The following is a 14332-nucleotide window of genomic DNA, read 5'->3' as shown; positions in this document are numbered from 1 at the left end:
GGCAAAAATGTGGCTGGCCCAACGAGCACGTAGCTTCCACAGCACTGTCAGCTTCGGGGCGAACGGGGTGGGGAAAGCAACTTTAGTCTGAATTTTGAGCGGCGGGCTAATCTTCTAGGGGGAGAATGGCTGTGTCCGGTTACACAAACGAGAGTTCAAGCAAGAGGAGACTCCCCCCTTTCCGTCTTCTTGAACTGTTTAATAGAATGCGCGATTTATGAGTTGAGAAGGAGAGCTACACAGGAAAAAGTTGGAAAAGCGTTTCATGACCCCTTTATTAAAAAGCACGGTGAGAGCTTCGAGTCATCGCACCGGTGCCCAAGCATGTCACGACCTCGTGATTTCTCAATCCGCTTTTGAGTTGAGGATTAAAGCTAGGGAGGAATGAAAAATAATTTCATGACTCCTTTAATTTAAGCGGATTACAATAAGAATATAAATGCAAAGGGGGGGGGGGTGGTTATTTTGTGAGTAGGCTGCTCTGTTAATCTTTGAGGATGTCACCTTCAGCTGGGTCATTGGGTGGTTAGTTCCTGCCTCAGCGGCACTGTAGCGTGAGTGCGCTTGTAACGGCGCGGAAGGTGCTGCGGCACCACTTACCCAATTAGAGAACCACAAGCAGCAGGAAAACAGGGGAATAAAAGGCAGTTTTATGGTACTCTTCAAACATATGATTTCGGAACTATTCTTTTCAAAAGAAATATAATTAAAACGGCGGTCGTAACACAGAGCTTCGCATAAGTCAACGGAGCGGTGCTGGCGGGGCCGGAGAACTTCAGGAGAAGGCGGCAGTGTCGCCCTCTACTAGCAGCCACAGGAAGAGCAACCTCTCCGGACTCTGGTTACCATGAGCTCTTAAAAAACATGTCTTTAGCATAAAAAAAAAACACTTCTTTTTAAGGAATTTTTATTGGAGATCGGTACAAAAGAGCAGGCACGTGATGTTTTCTTTTTTTTTTTTATTTAGTTTACAAGGTTTTGAGGCACAATTGATATTGTTTTTATCAACCACGTCTCACCGGTGGTTTTAGGTAGCGCGTCCCGACCTGGGCGCGTGTTGACTTCGATAGTTATCCGCGGCGCGTCCACTTGGAAGACGGGGTTGGCATCAAACATTGTTTTGTGTAGAGCATGCATCACATGTGACCTTGTAACATTGTAAAAACTCGCAATGGTGTCAAATAAATTTTGCTTACCCTGAAATCCCTTCCGCCGTGTATGTTTCGGCGCCGATATGGCCGATGAAGGCCAAAATAAACGAGAAATAGTTGACGCTTTCGAATGCGATGCTCCTGACCCAATACAAGTATCCGTGCAATTCTCCGACTGGCCGATCTGTACGGATCGGTGCTACTTGTGGGGGTAGGTTCTATGGTAGTTTACTAACTAAATTCAAGTAACGTTGGCTCTACACTTCTCCGCGATGAGCTGCCCGTAATAGTTGCCAAAATGCTGCCTAAGTGTTTGTGAGACAAGTGAGGAACACCCGCAAAACTATGCCGCGCAGCTGTGGCATGCGACAAACTCTAACAACAGAAGCAAGACGTTGTTGCCCCGATCATGGGGAAGCACTGTCGCGAGGAGCGCTGCCTCGTCATGCAGTGCAAATGTTGAGAAGATGCATGCGGCAACAGTGGGCAAAAACGGATGTACAGCTGCAGTCCCGTTGTGGCGCGCAACTTCTGCAACAAACAATGGTGCCCAGTGTTTCCGCAACATTTCCTTGAAACATTTCCTAACCTAACCTAGCGCAAAACTGTTGTGTCCTACGGTTGGAACACTTTTGGAAAGACATGTTTGGCGACTGCATTCTGGCAGTATAAATGCAAACTGTTTTTGAATTTGCCATGGGTACAGTTTGCTGACTGTAAAAACGGACGTTGCGATGACTGTTTGTAAGCTTTGCTTGGCAAAAGCAAAAAAAAAAAAAAAAGTTACGTTACCACAACATTTTGGAATCAAAGTGCACGACGCTACCGCAACATCAGTGGAAATGTAGCAAAATAGCAGTTCCGTAATCTCGCAAATGCAAACGTGACGTTGTTGGCGGAGCTTGTGTTGCGTGATAATGTTTCGCCTACAGTTGCGCTGGTCTTTTCCAGAATATTTAGCAACATCAGGACAGCACACATTTTCCTAGATAAAAGTGATGCTTCGGTAACTGTTGCGAGCATGAAACAGTCAACGGTTGACCGACACAGTTGCCGCAGTGCTTTAGGAACAAACACTTCTGCAGTGTTATGACTGCTGCTACAACATTGTTACGCGATTGCAATAAAACTGGTTTCATGTTGCGCGCCTTTGTTGCGCAGACTATCTCCACAACATAAATTGTTACCTGGGTTAGCAGGGAAATTTTACGATCGTGACGTCACACGTGACGCCACTCCACTAGGCAGTGGAGTGGCGTCACTTTTATCTATTATGTACTTATTTATTTGCTTTGCAAACTTGCTAATCAGCCAACAAGCAAGCATATTACGATCTATCATGCTCACCGGCACAACAATTTACGGGACCCATGCGGATGCAAGGGTGGCTCCGTTTTATTTCATTCATTTGGGACGCTGTCAGTTCAACTAAGCCAAGGCAGGGGATGTCGACAACCTGCGTTTATTACTTAGCATAACGAGCGAGACGGTCGAGACAAATTAATTACATGCTGAACTGTTCATTATAACGAAACGTCATCGGCTCATTTTCTCAAGTTCACGTGAGGTTGCTGCAGATTAACTCGTCAACTTCGTCAACTGCATTTCTGTTTTGAACGTCTCGCGCGGTTAATCTTTATGCTTTACTCAATGTCGACCTGCTGCGCTCATCAGGCTCTTACCACAAAAAACAAGCAAACACGAAAAAAAAAAAAAAAAGATTACGCATTTGCGCGAGAGCATTTCATTCCTTGACAGTATTAAAAAAAATCGTATACAAATTTGTTTTAGTACGGAGCTCGCGGAGCTCACATATTTTGTGGATGTTATCTTTAAGTCGTAAAATATATTTAAGGGGTACAATGCATAAGTAGCTATCTATTTGTGTTTGTTTTGCTTCCCGAGGTGCGGGAGGCAAAACAAACACAAATCAAAATCAAAAAGCATATCGCGTTTCCCTCTTTTGAAGTTTTATTAATATCAACCTTTGAAGTCCCAAATGTAAAAACAAAACCTACCAACAAACAAGAAACAGGTGGCTTTGTAACATCGATTTACCCAATCTTGGGTACTGGCCTCCAAGAATGCAAACACCAAGTGTAAGGTTGTTGTGAACATGCTCATTTTTGGTGCGTCTTTTTGGCACGCTGTCTGAAAAAAATCCCTCCGATAGGGTTGTGGTTGAGACATACAAGCGGCGGCCGACTCAAGTATCTTTTTGTCCATACCTTTCTTATCAAAAACAAATATGGGAGCGGTGACTTAATGACAATCTTTAGGCCTGCAAAGCTCAGAGAAACAATGGCTCGATTAACGAATAATGTCGCACGTTACGATAGCATGACTAAAACGGCCGTATGAGGTTTCATACTTAGTAAGATAAGAGGAAATCACTATTTACTTGTCATGCGATAATACCCCATGAGGCAGTGATATAAAATGTTGTCTTTGTCATACTCAAAAAAGAAAATAAAAAATAAACAAAACACGTTATCGTGTTTTGTTTAGCAGTTTTTTGCAGTTTTTTGTCACGCTAAGCAGTTTTTTGTCACGCTTGCGATAAACTATCCCGGTGAGGTTTGATTGAACAGCCGCAGAAGCGATCATAATTCTTTCGTAAACTCTCAAAATTTCTCGCGTTTATGTGTACAAGATTTGAGAACCGTTTGTTTGTTATACTAAAGCGTTGCAAATTTGGCCTCAGCCATATCCGGCTCCTTCCTCTATCTTTTTGAAAATAATTTCTTGCGCATTTCAATGCCGTATAAGGCATGTTTAATGCAATTATTTATATTATATGCAAGTAACAAAAAAAAGATAATTACACCCTATGCAATGGATGATGGGCTCTTAAAGTAAATAAATTTCCAAAAATATTTAGAACGAGTATTCCATCTGCCTTTTCAAACCTCCTTCGCTTGCATATCCTTTCTCGCGAATGAACGATATGTTTTCTAGCCGCAAAAGGCCGCTTTAAATCGTTATAAATAAAACGCTCGTCAAGCGATTAATGGCCGGAAACCTTTGGTATTTGTTTTCAAAGGTAAGCGAAAAACATTTCTATATTCTTGGACCATAGCCTCCTAATTAAACCTTTCATGAGCGTATGCACGAAACTGCACCCCGAATTTCGCCAGTGTCAATGGCTGACATCAATAGTTGCTGCGTGACGTCACAAAACGCAAAGGTCTGTCGGATGGTCGGGATAAAAAGCGTAGAGGAGGCTATGCTTGGACGCGTGCATGAAAACGACCGGATATGGTGTGAAAACATCATATCAGCCCGGTACAAAACTAAGTGCACGTGAAACAGATACTTTACATGTGTTAGTAAAATGGCAATTTACTGGGTTAAAGGAAGACAATGGCAATCGGCTAGAAATGCGTTTTTGTTTTGTTTTTAGCTCTGGTCCGCAGTACAAACGAACGTGCTCTTAGACTTACCATTATAACTTTTTCTTCTTAAGCTTGGCAGTTGCGTGGAACATTTCATCAGGCAGCCTCCACATCCTCATTGAAACAAAGCGTGTGGTAGGCTGCGTTAAATATGTGTATACAGTTATCGTACGACGCCCCCTATATTATTCCCATTGCGTGGAAGATACCTTAAACCGAATAATCGCAATTCAATAGAGGAACCATTAAAGGCGATCATCTAAGCAGACGCACTGTATAACTTGAAGTTACATTTGTCGGCTGCGGACGTCGGTTCGGATTTCGCAACAACATCATACAAATATTAAAGCACAACAACCTAAAGATAATGTAGGCTAAACGTCGATCGGCCCGTCTGTTCTGCTCCTCGAGCGAGAGCGGCCACAACTTTTCCTGCACATCCATAAAGAAAACAAGAACATATATGACAACGAAATCGGGCGGTCATTTCAAGTGGTCAACCGACCCCTCCGTTTCCTTCAATATGTGCACGCCTCGACTCGGCCTACCTTCCGCCACATTATCCCAGAGCACATCCGTGTATCGTTCGAGACACTCCTTGGTCTGCTCTGCCAGGCGATCGAAGCTGCCCACACAACACGAAGAGAGGCTGCTACGTAACAACGTCCGCAACAGCCCACGGCTTCTGGCGCCTCACGTAACGTCCTCCACGCTTCCAGGTACAGGAAGCGCGTATAGTAGCGACCACGGGCAGCGCCGGCCGCTCTGTGGCAGGCTGACGACGTGTACACGTACTAGCGACGACGACGCCGTCTGAGGTACGTGTCCTCCAGGAAGTCCAGCATGTAGATGTAACCGACGGCGTACAGCTTCTTCCTGTTCTTCAGGTTGAGAGGCGGATACTCGGCGTCCGCCTTGTACACCTTCAGCGTGGGCTCGGCTTCGGCTTCTGTGAGGAGATCCTCCTCGAGACCGAGGGCCGCGTTTCTGCCAGGATAGGCTGGGTACGAGGGCATGTGCAGGAACGGGTTGTAGTTGTGCCGGAAGCTGGAGCTCTGGGCCGCCAGCCGGTCCAGCCTGGTCGGAGCCCCCAACAAGACCAGGGGTTCTGGGTGAAACTGGTGGTGACGGTGGTGATGATGGTGATGCAGCGCAACCGGGAGATGTTGCACGTTCACAAAGGCGGTCTGCGCCGCCGTGGTTCGGAGCAGAGGCGACAGCTGACCACTTGAGATGAGCGCCGGGACGTGATGACTCGTCTCCCGGTGGATCTGGTAGCCGAAAGAAGAGGAGAGGGGGGACGCAGGGGCTGCATGGTGATGGTTGCCGTGGCCGAGTTTGAGGGTGGGGTGGTGGATCACTACGAAGGTTTGAACCTCCTGTCGGGCAGGGAAGAGGGAAGGGCGGCCAGGTGAGGAATGAGGGTTTTCGGAGGGACGGCATACTCTGAATTTCACCTCCAGTCCGACCGCAGTCAAAGCTACGATTCGATGATGCCAACCGGGCAGCACCGAAGATATATCATCGTGGCGTTCGTCGTTTTTGCGCGTCTGCTGTCATCGGCTAAACCAGCCACGCATGATGACTCTGGCGTGATCCTGCACTTCTTTTTGTGTTTGATTCGCTTAGTCGCTCTAAGCAAACGTACAACATCGACGAGCGCTATGACGATGCTCTTTTGACGCCGCTTGATTGGTCCCATTGGATCGTAACGTTGGCTCCGATCGGACCTAATAGGCAGCTTTAGGGAACGGTTTGCACACCCGATACGGTATACGATGGTCACTCCGGTGCGCACTGCGCATGCGCTAGCGCAGAAGACTCGCGCATGCGCAGTCCGTACCGGAGGGCCCGTCGTACGGTGTCGAACGTGCAAAAGCGGTTCTCGAAAGCTCTCTAAAATGACAGTGTTGTTGGCGTTACGGAAAAATAAAGTAGCGAAACACGTTACTCGTTGCTTGCAAATAAAAGGAACGCCAACCGACCCACGTTACCACAAAATAGAAAGGTACACGTGACCGCGTTATCGTCACTGATATAAAGTAACGCACGCCACGTTTGCGTTACATTGTTTTTTTTAATTATGAAGTAGCACGTTTTGCTTTTTTGACGTTACATGTATGCATAAGCGCCATATTTCAAGAAACATTACATCCACGCAAAAACTGAGTATAACTACCTTTTTTTTACGATTTCACCCAAATACTATCAGAAAAAGAAAACGAAAAAAAAAAAAAACTCTAAAATTCATATGGCTTAGCGCCCAGAAACACGAAAAAAATTGAAGAGTAATTTATTTAAGCCTTGGAAAGAAAGAATATAGTAACGTGGAACGTTACTACGTTATCCGTTACTCGAAATAGGTAATGTAAGTACGTTACCCGTTGTTGTTTTGAAAATGTAACGTGTACGTCAACCGTTACCAAAAAAAAAGGAACGCGTTACGGGTAACGCCGTTACTTGTAACGCGTTCCCTCCAACACTACTTAATGAGGAACAGAGTATGGCAATGAAAATAATGGTCTAGACAAGATAAACAGGTATTTAGAAGACACGTTGACGGAAAAAGAAATAAACAATGATAGAAAAAAAAACTATTGAAACGCTTATTCCCACGTAATAAGTCATTTGATGAATTATTCTTCATAGTTCTGTCGAACTGCTATGCACATGATCACAGTTTTCGACCAGAGCGTAAACGTCGGCATGTTGATTTCTAGAACAAGATCGGTTACATATTTCTTTCCATTCGTGAACGCATCATGTAATTACTGTTTATGCTCTGCTTTCACATACTCTTGTTTACTCACCGATGCTGACCAGACCAAGATGTGTATGGGTGGTCGCTGCATTAAGCGGGTAGCCGTATTAAATGAGACGTCTTTGATATTCGACTGCTTTTACTCTCACACAACTAACGATGAGGCGTTCACATATGCGTATTCGTAAGCATGCATGTTAGTTCTGTTTGCATTCGCGAACATCACACAAACTAACTTATTTCTGCTGTATTGCCACAAGGAATGATTTTCAAACAATGAATGGATGTTTAATATAAGTCGCAGCTACATTTATATAACTTAGTCTCAAGGTGTTATTTGAGGTGAGAAGCTCGCTAGGGTCGCTTCTGCTTTCCTCATTATGGGTCGTGCACGTGCTACCCTCGTGGTTATGTTTTCATTTTCATAGTGCATACAAGCTTGACACTGCACGTGCTTGCACCAGCAGAGGAAGTTAAGGCTGCGGTCCCACGGCAGCCATCTTGAACAAGGCGTTAGTTCAACCAATAGATGGCGACACGCACCCGTGGGGTGGCCGAAACATTGGTTCACAGTGGGATGGCTCGAGCACCATCACGTTCCCCTCGTGGCCTTGCTCGCGCCGCTGCCAGCTGTGCTCAGCTAGCTCAAGTAGCGTGGCCCACCAAACGGATGTATGCGAGAATGTCAGGCTGGGTATAAATTGTTGTCTGATATAGGGAGATGCGGTCGGCGGTTGTAACGTGCTTTCGCAATAAATCTTACCAAGAAGGAATCAAATGTTGATTGACGTGTCAATATTCTATCAATGAAAATTTCCTCTGCAGGAATGCACGCTCAGTAGACTCAACCAGTGGAAGCGGACGTCTAGTAAACTGCTTCGCGATTTACGGTACTTACCTCACCATTTTAATGACGACTAAAATAACGTCACGAAATATTGTGTTTCACGGGGTCCGGAAGATGTTGTAAAGGTTGTTACATTATAGTTCCCGGAAAACAAACGCCGTTGCAATATTTTCGGAAGTACCGACACACATTATGTTGTAAGTACAGCTTAGGGAAACCATCAGAAGAAATAGGAAGACGTTTATTTGCAATGAAGACGCTATGAATGAACGGCGTTTAGCGACGGCAAGTTATGAGCGTTCGGGAATTTATAAGTTGACGTGATTGCTAACCATGGACATGCGGACAATGAAGACCAGTTTTGTCGGGAGATGGTGTTGTGGTGATGACCGGATATCGGACGACTCATGGCAGACGAACAAGCAAGTTTCTTCTCAGCGATTGGTAAGTGTCCAGTTTCAAGCACAACACGTGGCTACCGACGTTGTCGACGTTTCGAACACTTACCGCTTTCGACAAAAGTCCTGGCACCTGGGCTAACTTTGTGGAAAGACTCGAACAGTAACTGAAAACGATCCACTATTCAGTCGGTGGGTGGCGAAACGTATCCACATCTGCGGAGTCATGTACGATGCGTACTCTAATTGGCTGGAAGTTTACACGATGTCTGCCACGACGTCCAAACACGCCATTGACGTTCTACGGTCTCTTTTACCTACTTTTGCCCTACCGAAAATACTTTTCTCTGATAACGCGCCAAATCTTGCTTCAAATAAAATAAACAAGTTTTTGAAGAAGAAAAAAACGGCATCAGGCATCACATTAGTGCACCATACCATCCTGCAACTAACGGGCAAGCAGAATAGATGGTGTGCGAAACGAAAAAAAAAAAAAAATCCCTTTTGAAGCTTACGGAAGAAGCAGTTCAGTGAAGAACCGCCAGGTTCTTGTTCCGGCAGCACGCGTCGGTCTCATCTTACACGGAAAAGAACCCGCCGAAGCAATATTCGGCGGAAGAATAGCCACACCCCTCGATCTCATGGTACTATCGCTTACGAACAAAGATCGAGAGATACCCACATCGGGAGTAATGGCAGTTTATTCGGTCGGACAACTCGTCTACGTGAGGAATTTCAGCGGAAGTCTGGCCTTCCATGTAAAACTTGAGTAGAAAAGGCTCTATGTTGGTTGACCAGGAGGTGTCATCTCTCTGAATAGGTTGGATATCAATCACAAACCTTTCTTTGTGTATTGTGTGACTGCCCTTGTATTTGATATTAGAAGCTACGGTGGTGATCTGGACCTTTTACACCAGACTCCTTTTTCTTATTTTTCGCCTCATACTCCTTTGCGGTTTAAGTATGCTTCAAGAATCTTTTGGAACGGAGACACTTTACATCAACGAGGCCATTTGTTCCAAGTAGTCAATCAGGGAATGCTGCTAGAAATCCGTCCCTCATATTAACGAATGAGCCGCGCTTCTGCACAGTGCAGTTTTCCTGTTCCACGTACAGTTGTAAAGCAACATCCTCATTGATTCTACCATATACTGTTGCGGGTGAAGAAAGTCTTTGGGTACACGATACTTGAAACAAGTCTGGCACTGTACGTTGTGGTTCAACACCCATTAATGTCGTCGTCCTTATAGAGCCTCATCATTTAATCATTACCTCGTCACCTCATATTGCTCTTCATCAACAGTAAGTACAATAGGCTACCGCCACATTACAATCCAAGAATTGAAAAATTAAGTCGTTCAGTCCTTCAACCAGTTTATAATTTATATAATGTTATTACGTTACATTACCTCGAGACGATCGACGTCCATTGTCGGTCTTCAAATACTTATACCTGTATATAAATTAGACGCACAAGGGGGGGTTGGTTGCCGAGTGCATGGTCTAGCGCACACCAGCTCGGAGCACTGGGAGCGAAAGCTCGCGTTGCAGAACCCACCCCGCCCCTGCCCGTTTCGATCTGGAAGAGCATCGTACCGGCGTGCGGTCGTGCATCACTACTGCGTGGCGCACGTTGAAGACCCCAGGTTTTCGGTTGTACCGCACTGGCTAAATTGCTCATCTACAGCTGAGACACCAGACGCCCACTAAGGCAGACTAACTTCCGGCTGAATAAACATACACACAACAATTTGCAATTAGACGCATAATAACAAAGAACACAATGTGCCGCCTCTTTTCTTTGGATGCCTTTTTTTCTAAACCAGCGCAAGCTCGTGCGTTCTCTCTTTTGAGACGGTTAGAACGGTCGCGTATAAAACCCGCGTTTCTCCTACCCGCCCGCTTCCTCCTCTCATTATGTGTATTTGGTTATAACTAAATAAGCTATAATAATGGTGTATTATTCATATTTACTTTCAGTTTCAGTCAGGGAAAAGGAGTTTCGCGGCAACTAGAGCCAATAAATGAGCGGCGCTTAGAGTATCGGCACTCTCTTCCCCGACAGTGTTGTGAACGCCGCCATTTTGGTGCTTGTGCAGAGCAGGCGCAACTGCCGATCGTCATGATTCAAAAGTGCGACATCGTCAGCATTAGATTCGGTGTTAGGAAGCTCATGTAATGTTGCTTTGCTTTGTCGCAAACTGTTTAAAGTGGGGGACGGAAAAGCGTTTCTTGTGATTTCAGATAAAGCTTCAAATAACTGGCAACCATAACTTTAAGCCATACTAAGGCCAAGCGTAGCTACTCTGAAGCGTAGCTTATTTAATAACACTATTCATGCTCTTGTTCAAGAGGCTTGTAATACCTAGGGTGCCTCAATGTCCTTCTGTTTAGGGTGATGCCACCCTCTGTAGTACCCGATGCCGACAGCACGCGCTCACGGGGAAAATACAAAGAAATCGACGAAAACAAAATGTCGCCATAGCACAATCAGCGCCACGAGCGCGTGCAGGGACACGCTCTTTCACGCGCTTCTGAACAAAAAATAAAAATAAAAGAGGGGGACAAAATGGCCAGATGTCGTGCTCCACCCTATGCAAAGGGCACATGAAGTGCTCCACCCAGTAATACCTGGAGGGGCCATATCGTAAGCCCCGTGGATTCCACAAGCCACTACCTTTTGACACCTGCCTCTTCTTCATTGTTCCCGCTTGTGCCAGTAAATTAGCTACGGTTCAGAGTAACGACACTTGGTCATATTGTGGCTTAAAATCATGGTTGCCAGTTATACGAAGCTTTATCTAAAATCACAGGAAATGCTTTTCCCTCCCTCACAAATGTTTAAACAACCCGCGACAGAGCATTGCAATATTGCATCAGCTTCCTAGCACCGCACCTAATGCTGAGGAAGTCGTACTTTTAGATCACGATGATCGGCAGTTGCGTTTGCTCTGAGCAAGACCCAAAATGGCGGCGCCCAAAACAATTTTGGAGAACGGAGTGCCGATACTTTAAGGCTCATTTAGTGACTCTAGGCATAAAGTGAACTCGGGTGTATTCTTTTCCTCTTCGTCTTCATTGTTTATAGATTTCAATCATATCGAATAATGAACACATTATATCACGCTACGCTTGTGTAAATATTGGTCTTAGATTTATTAGCCTGACCCAGTACTTAAACCATTCAGTTATCGATAGTAAATCTTCCAATATATTTTTTAAATGTGAGGGTAAAAAGACACGGAGATTGATGATGATACAGACGCCAACGCCGCCCTCGGAAATTTTTTGAACATTAGAAATCAACAGTTTGTCTGCCATCCGCCAGGTAGCGCAACAAAACACCCAAACAGTTTTTAATTGTTTTTAAAATTAGCTAAGCTCTACACCTATTAAGAAACCAAAGCAATATCATTGTGAAAATTTAATACATCGCAATGTATATCTATTCCAAACTACAAATGTTATTAAATGCCAATAAATCTGTTTGATGTCCAAAACAGATATGCGTCAAAAACAGGTAAGTTTGAAGGGCTCCTGGAGCGTTATGACTTTGAAAATGAAAAAAAGCCATCGTCCACCTCTTGGGCAACCATTGTAGCTCTAAATGTTATAAAAGATTTTATCATAGTTTAATTATTTCTTCAGCGGCATTTGAACTACCATGACACGAAGCACAAAAAAGTGCTACGTTTGATATAAAATATCTAAACAAAAAAAAATTTACACAACATTAAATTTTTTTTTGCATATTACCAATTATAAGCACTACATCTGTAGCTAATTTCATTGCCCTAGCTCTTGTCATTAAAAACATATTTGTGCGGAAAAATGTCAATTTTAGGGCAATATTTGGAGGGATGAAAAAAACCAAGTAGTGCAAATATCAAAAAAGTGGATCGTTAGATTCTGCTCCGACATCATCTTAACAAAACTGCTACATTGGAACCGTGCTATCTTTAATGGATCGTTCATAAAACATGAACTAGCGGAGCAAGTGAGGGTCCGCGCCATCATATTCGCAACGCTACAAATGCGCATGAACAGTAAAAACCAACACATACATAATATCAAATGAAAGAGGATTGCATTGCCTTTCAAATGACATCAATCCCACAAAACAGTATTTAAAAGGAGATGAGTAATGGCCTGCCGAAAAGTACCTAAACTGCCACATTCAGTGGGACCGTGGCCTTAAAGTATCCTCTCTCTGGGCTGTGAGAAAACTTCAAGCAGGAGGCGAATTCTCTCCGCAAATAGAGAAAAATAAAATAACACGTGCTTTTGACGTATGCGATATTAATGAACAAATATTCATTGCTTGTTTTCTAGGATAAGGTTCTAGATGCACACATCATTGCGCGCGAGCAGTAACTATGCTAAATAGAAAAAAAAAGAACTGACAAAAATAACGCCTTTTTATTGAGGCTTTCCTCGGTAATGCATATTTAATAAACGGTCAACAATTATTTCTTAAAATAAAGAAAGACCCAGTAATTTGTTAGTTATGTAACTTCAAGAAAGCAACACTCCATATATCGCGTAGCTTAAAGCAGTACATTGTTTTTAAATTGCCTTGAAAAGCAGCAGCGAAGAAAGGGACCCGTTCACGTAGTATGAGAAAGACAGTAACAGCAAATTGCGCGTTTTTTTATTTCGCGACAAAGTATCCAAGTTGTCAGGAAAAACAAATAAAAAAAAAGCTGCATGTCGGATGGCAGCCAACTGTACGGACGTTGCATACGTCGAGCAACCTCTCTCGGAAGTTGTTTCGCAACCTGTAATGAGGTTGCGCATTGCATGCAGCGACTGGACACCGGCCGACAGGATGTCTTTCGCAACTTTCATTTCAGCTCGTAAGCCGGTGTGCAGCACGAAAACCCCGAGACCTGTCCTCTGACGGCTATTGCACAGTTTTTTTTCATAAACACGGGGTTACACGTTTAGTTACCTCAGGCATTCAGAAAAAAATGACAGTGGTGAGGAAGGGGGAGGGCGTCGGATAGCCCCCTACTAAGCGCCCACTTCGCTATTTTCTGGTGCTCACAGCAAGAATTAAGCTCATGCATATAGGCTGATGATTTTCTTAAATACGCAAAGAAAACAACAACAACAGCACCATGTTTACGAATTTAGTGGAGTTGCATAAATGTTTACACTGTATAGGAGATATCGTTTTGAGACACGTGGGCTACGTAAAAGTGCAACCACACACGCATTAAAAGTTGGAATCATTGATACATAATTGTGCTAAGAATAGACCCTTCTCAAATAATGTGGGCAATCTATCAGCTCCCGAACCTAATGTACAAATCCAACATTTTTATTTCTTGGGGGGGGGGGGGAGGGGAGAGGGGGTGAGAGGGGAGAGGGGGGGGACGGGGGGGGGGGGGGGGAGGGAGCGGGGCGCACGTATTCTGAATTCTGAGCACGTATTTGACGCGAGGGTTTCGTCACCCATTGGCGAGACTCGGACCCAATCACACCCTTCGTGCCCGAGAAAGACGTCCGCGAATGTTGCTTGATGGGGTTTTGAAAGAGGTCTCTTGCGGCTTTTGATTACACATGCGTGGTAAAAAAGCAGAAGGAAATATTTGAAGCCTACGTATATCAACTTTTACCTTTTGTTATTATCACACTAACTTTGATTCCTGATCTCCCAAGGTGATACTACGCGCGCGCATTTTAAAATTATACTGCCCAGTTGTCTCTCGGCTTATAATAACTAAAAGATCCGCGTCTCGATGCGGCTACAGTCGTTTTCTATATAAAATGTTAAC

The 14332-nt window shown here is 44.3% G+C and overlaps 1 protein-coding gene across 1 annotated transcript; it reads right to left on the bottom strand.

Annotated features, from left to right (window-relative positions):
* Nucleotides 1-5340: 5340 nt before the first annotated feature.
* LOC121046536 lies at nucleotides 5341-7398 on the bottom strand. Its single transcript, XM_040500894.1, has 2 exons — nucleotides 7357-7398; nucleotides 5341-5925 (listed from the first exon to the last, which is right to left on the bottom strand). The coding sequence occupies exons 1-2, from the start codon at nucleotides 7396-7398 to the stop codon at nucleotides 5341-5343; spliced, it is 627 nt and encodes a 208-aa protein (XP_040356828.1).
* Nucleotides 7399-14332: the final 6934 nt, after the last annotated feature.

The sequence above is a fragment of the Ixodes scapularis genome, unplaced genomic scaffold (genome assembly GCF_016920785.2).
Source record: "Ixodes scapularis isolate PalLabHiFi unplaced genomic scaffold, ASM1692078v2 PGA_scaffold2__306_contigs__length_199485367, whole genome shotgun sequence".
Classification (NCBI taxonomy): domain Eukaryota; kingdom Metazoa; phylum Arthropoda; class Arachnida; order Ixodida; family Ixodidae; genus Ixodes; species Ixodes scapularis.
The sequence above is the reverse complement of the archived record's forward strand: the minus strand, read 5'-3'. Positions and strand labels throughout refer to the sequence as shown.

Bases quoted from the DNA above. Each gene is read 5' to 3' on its own strand.
- LOC121046536 (XM_040500894.1), bottom strand. From the start codon at position 7,398: ATGCAGCGACCACCCATACACATCTTGGTCTGGTCAGCATCG. The intron at 5,926-7,356 runs GTGAGTAAACAA...CCTGCCCGACAG, and splicing joins TCTTGGTCTGGTCAGCATCG to GAGGTTCAAACCTTCGTAGT.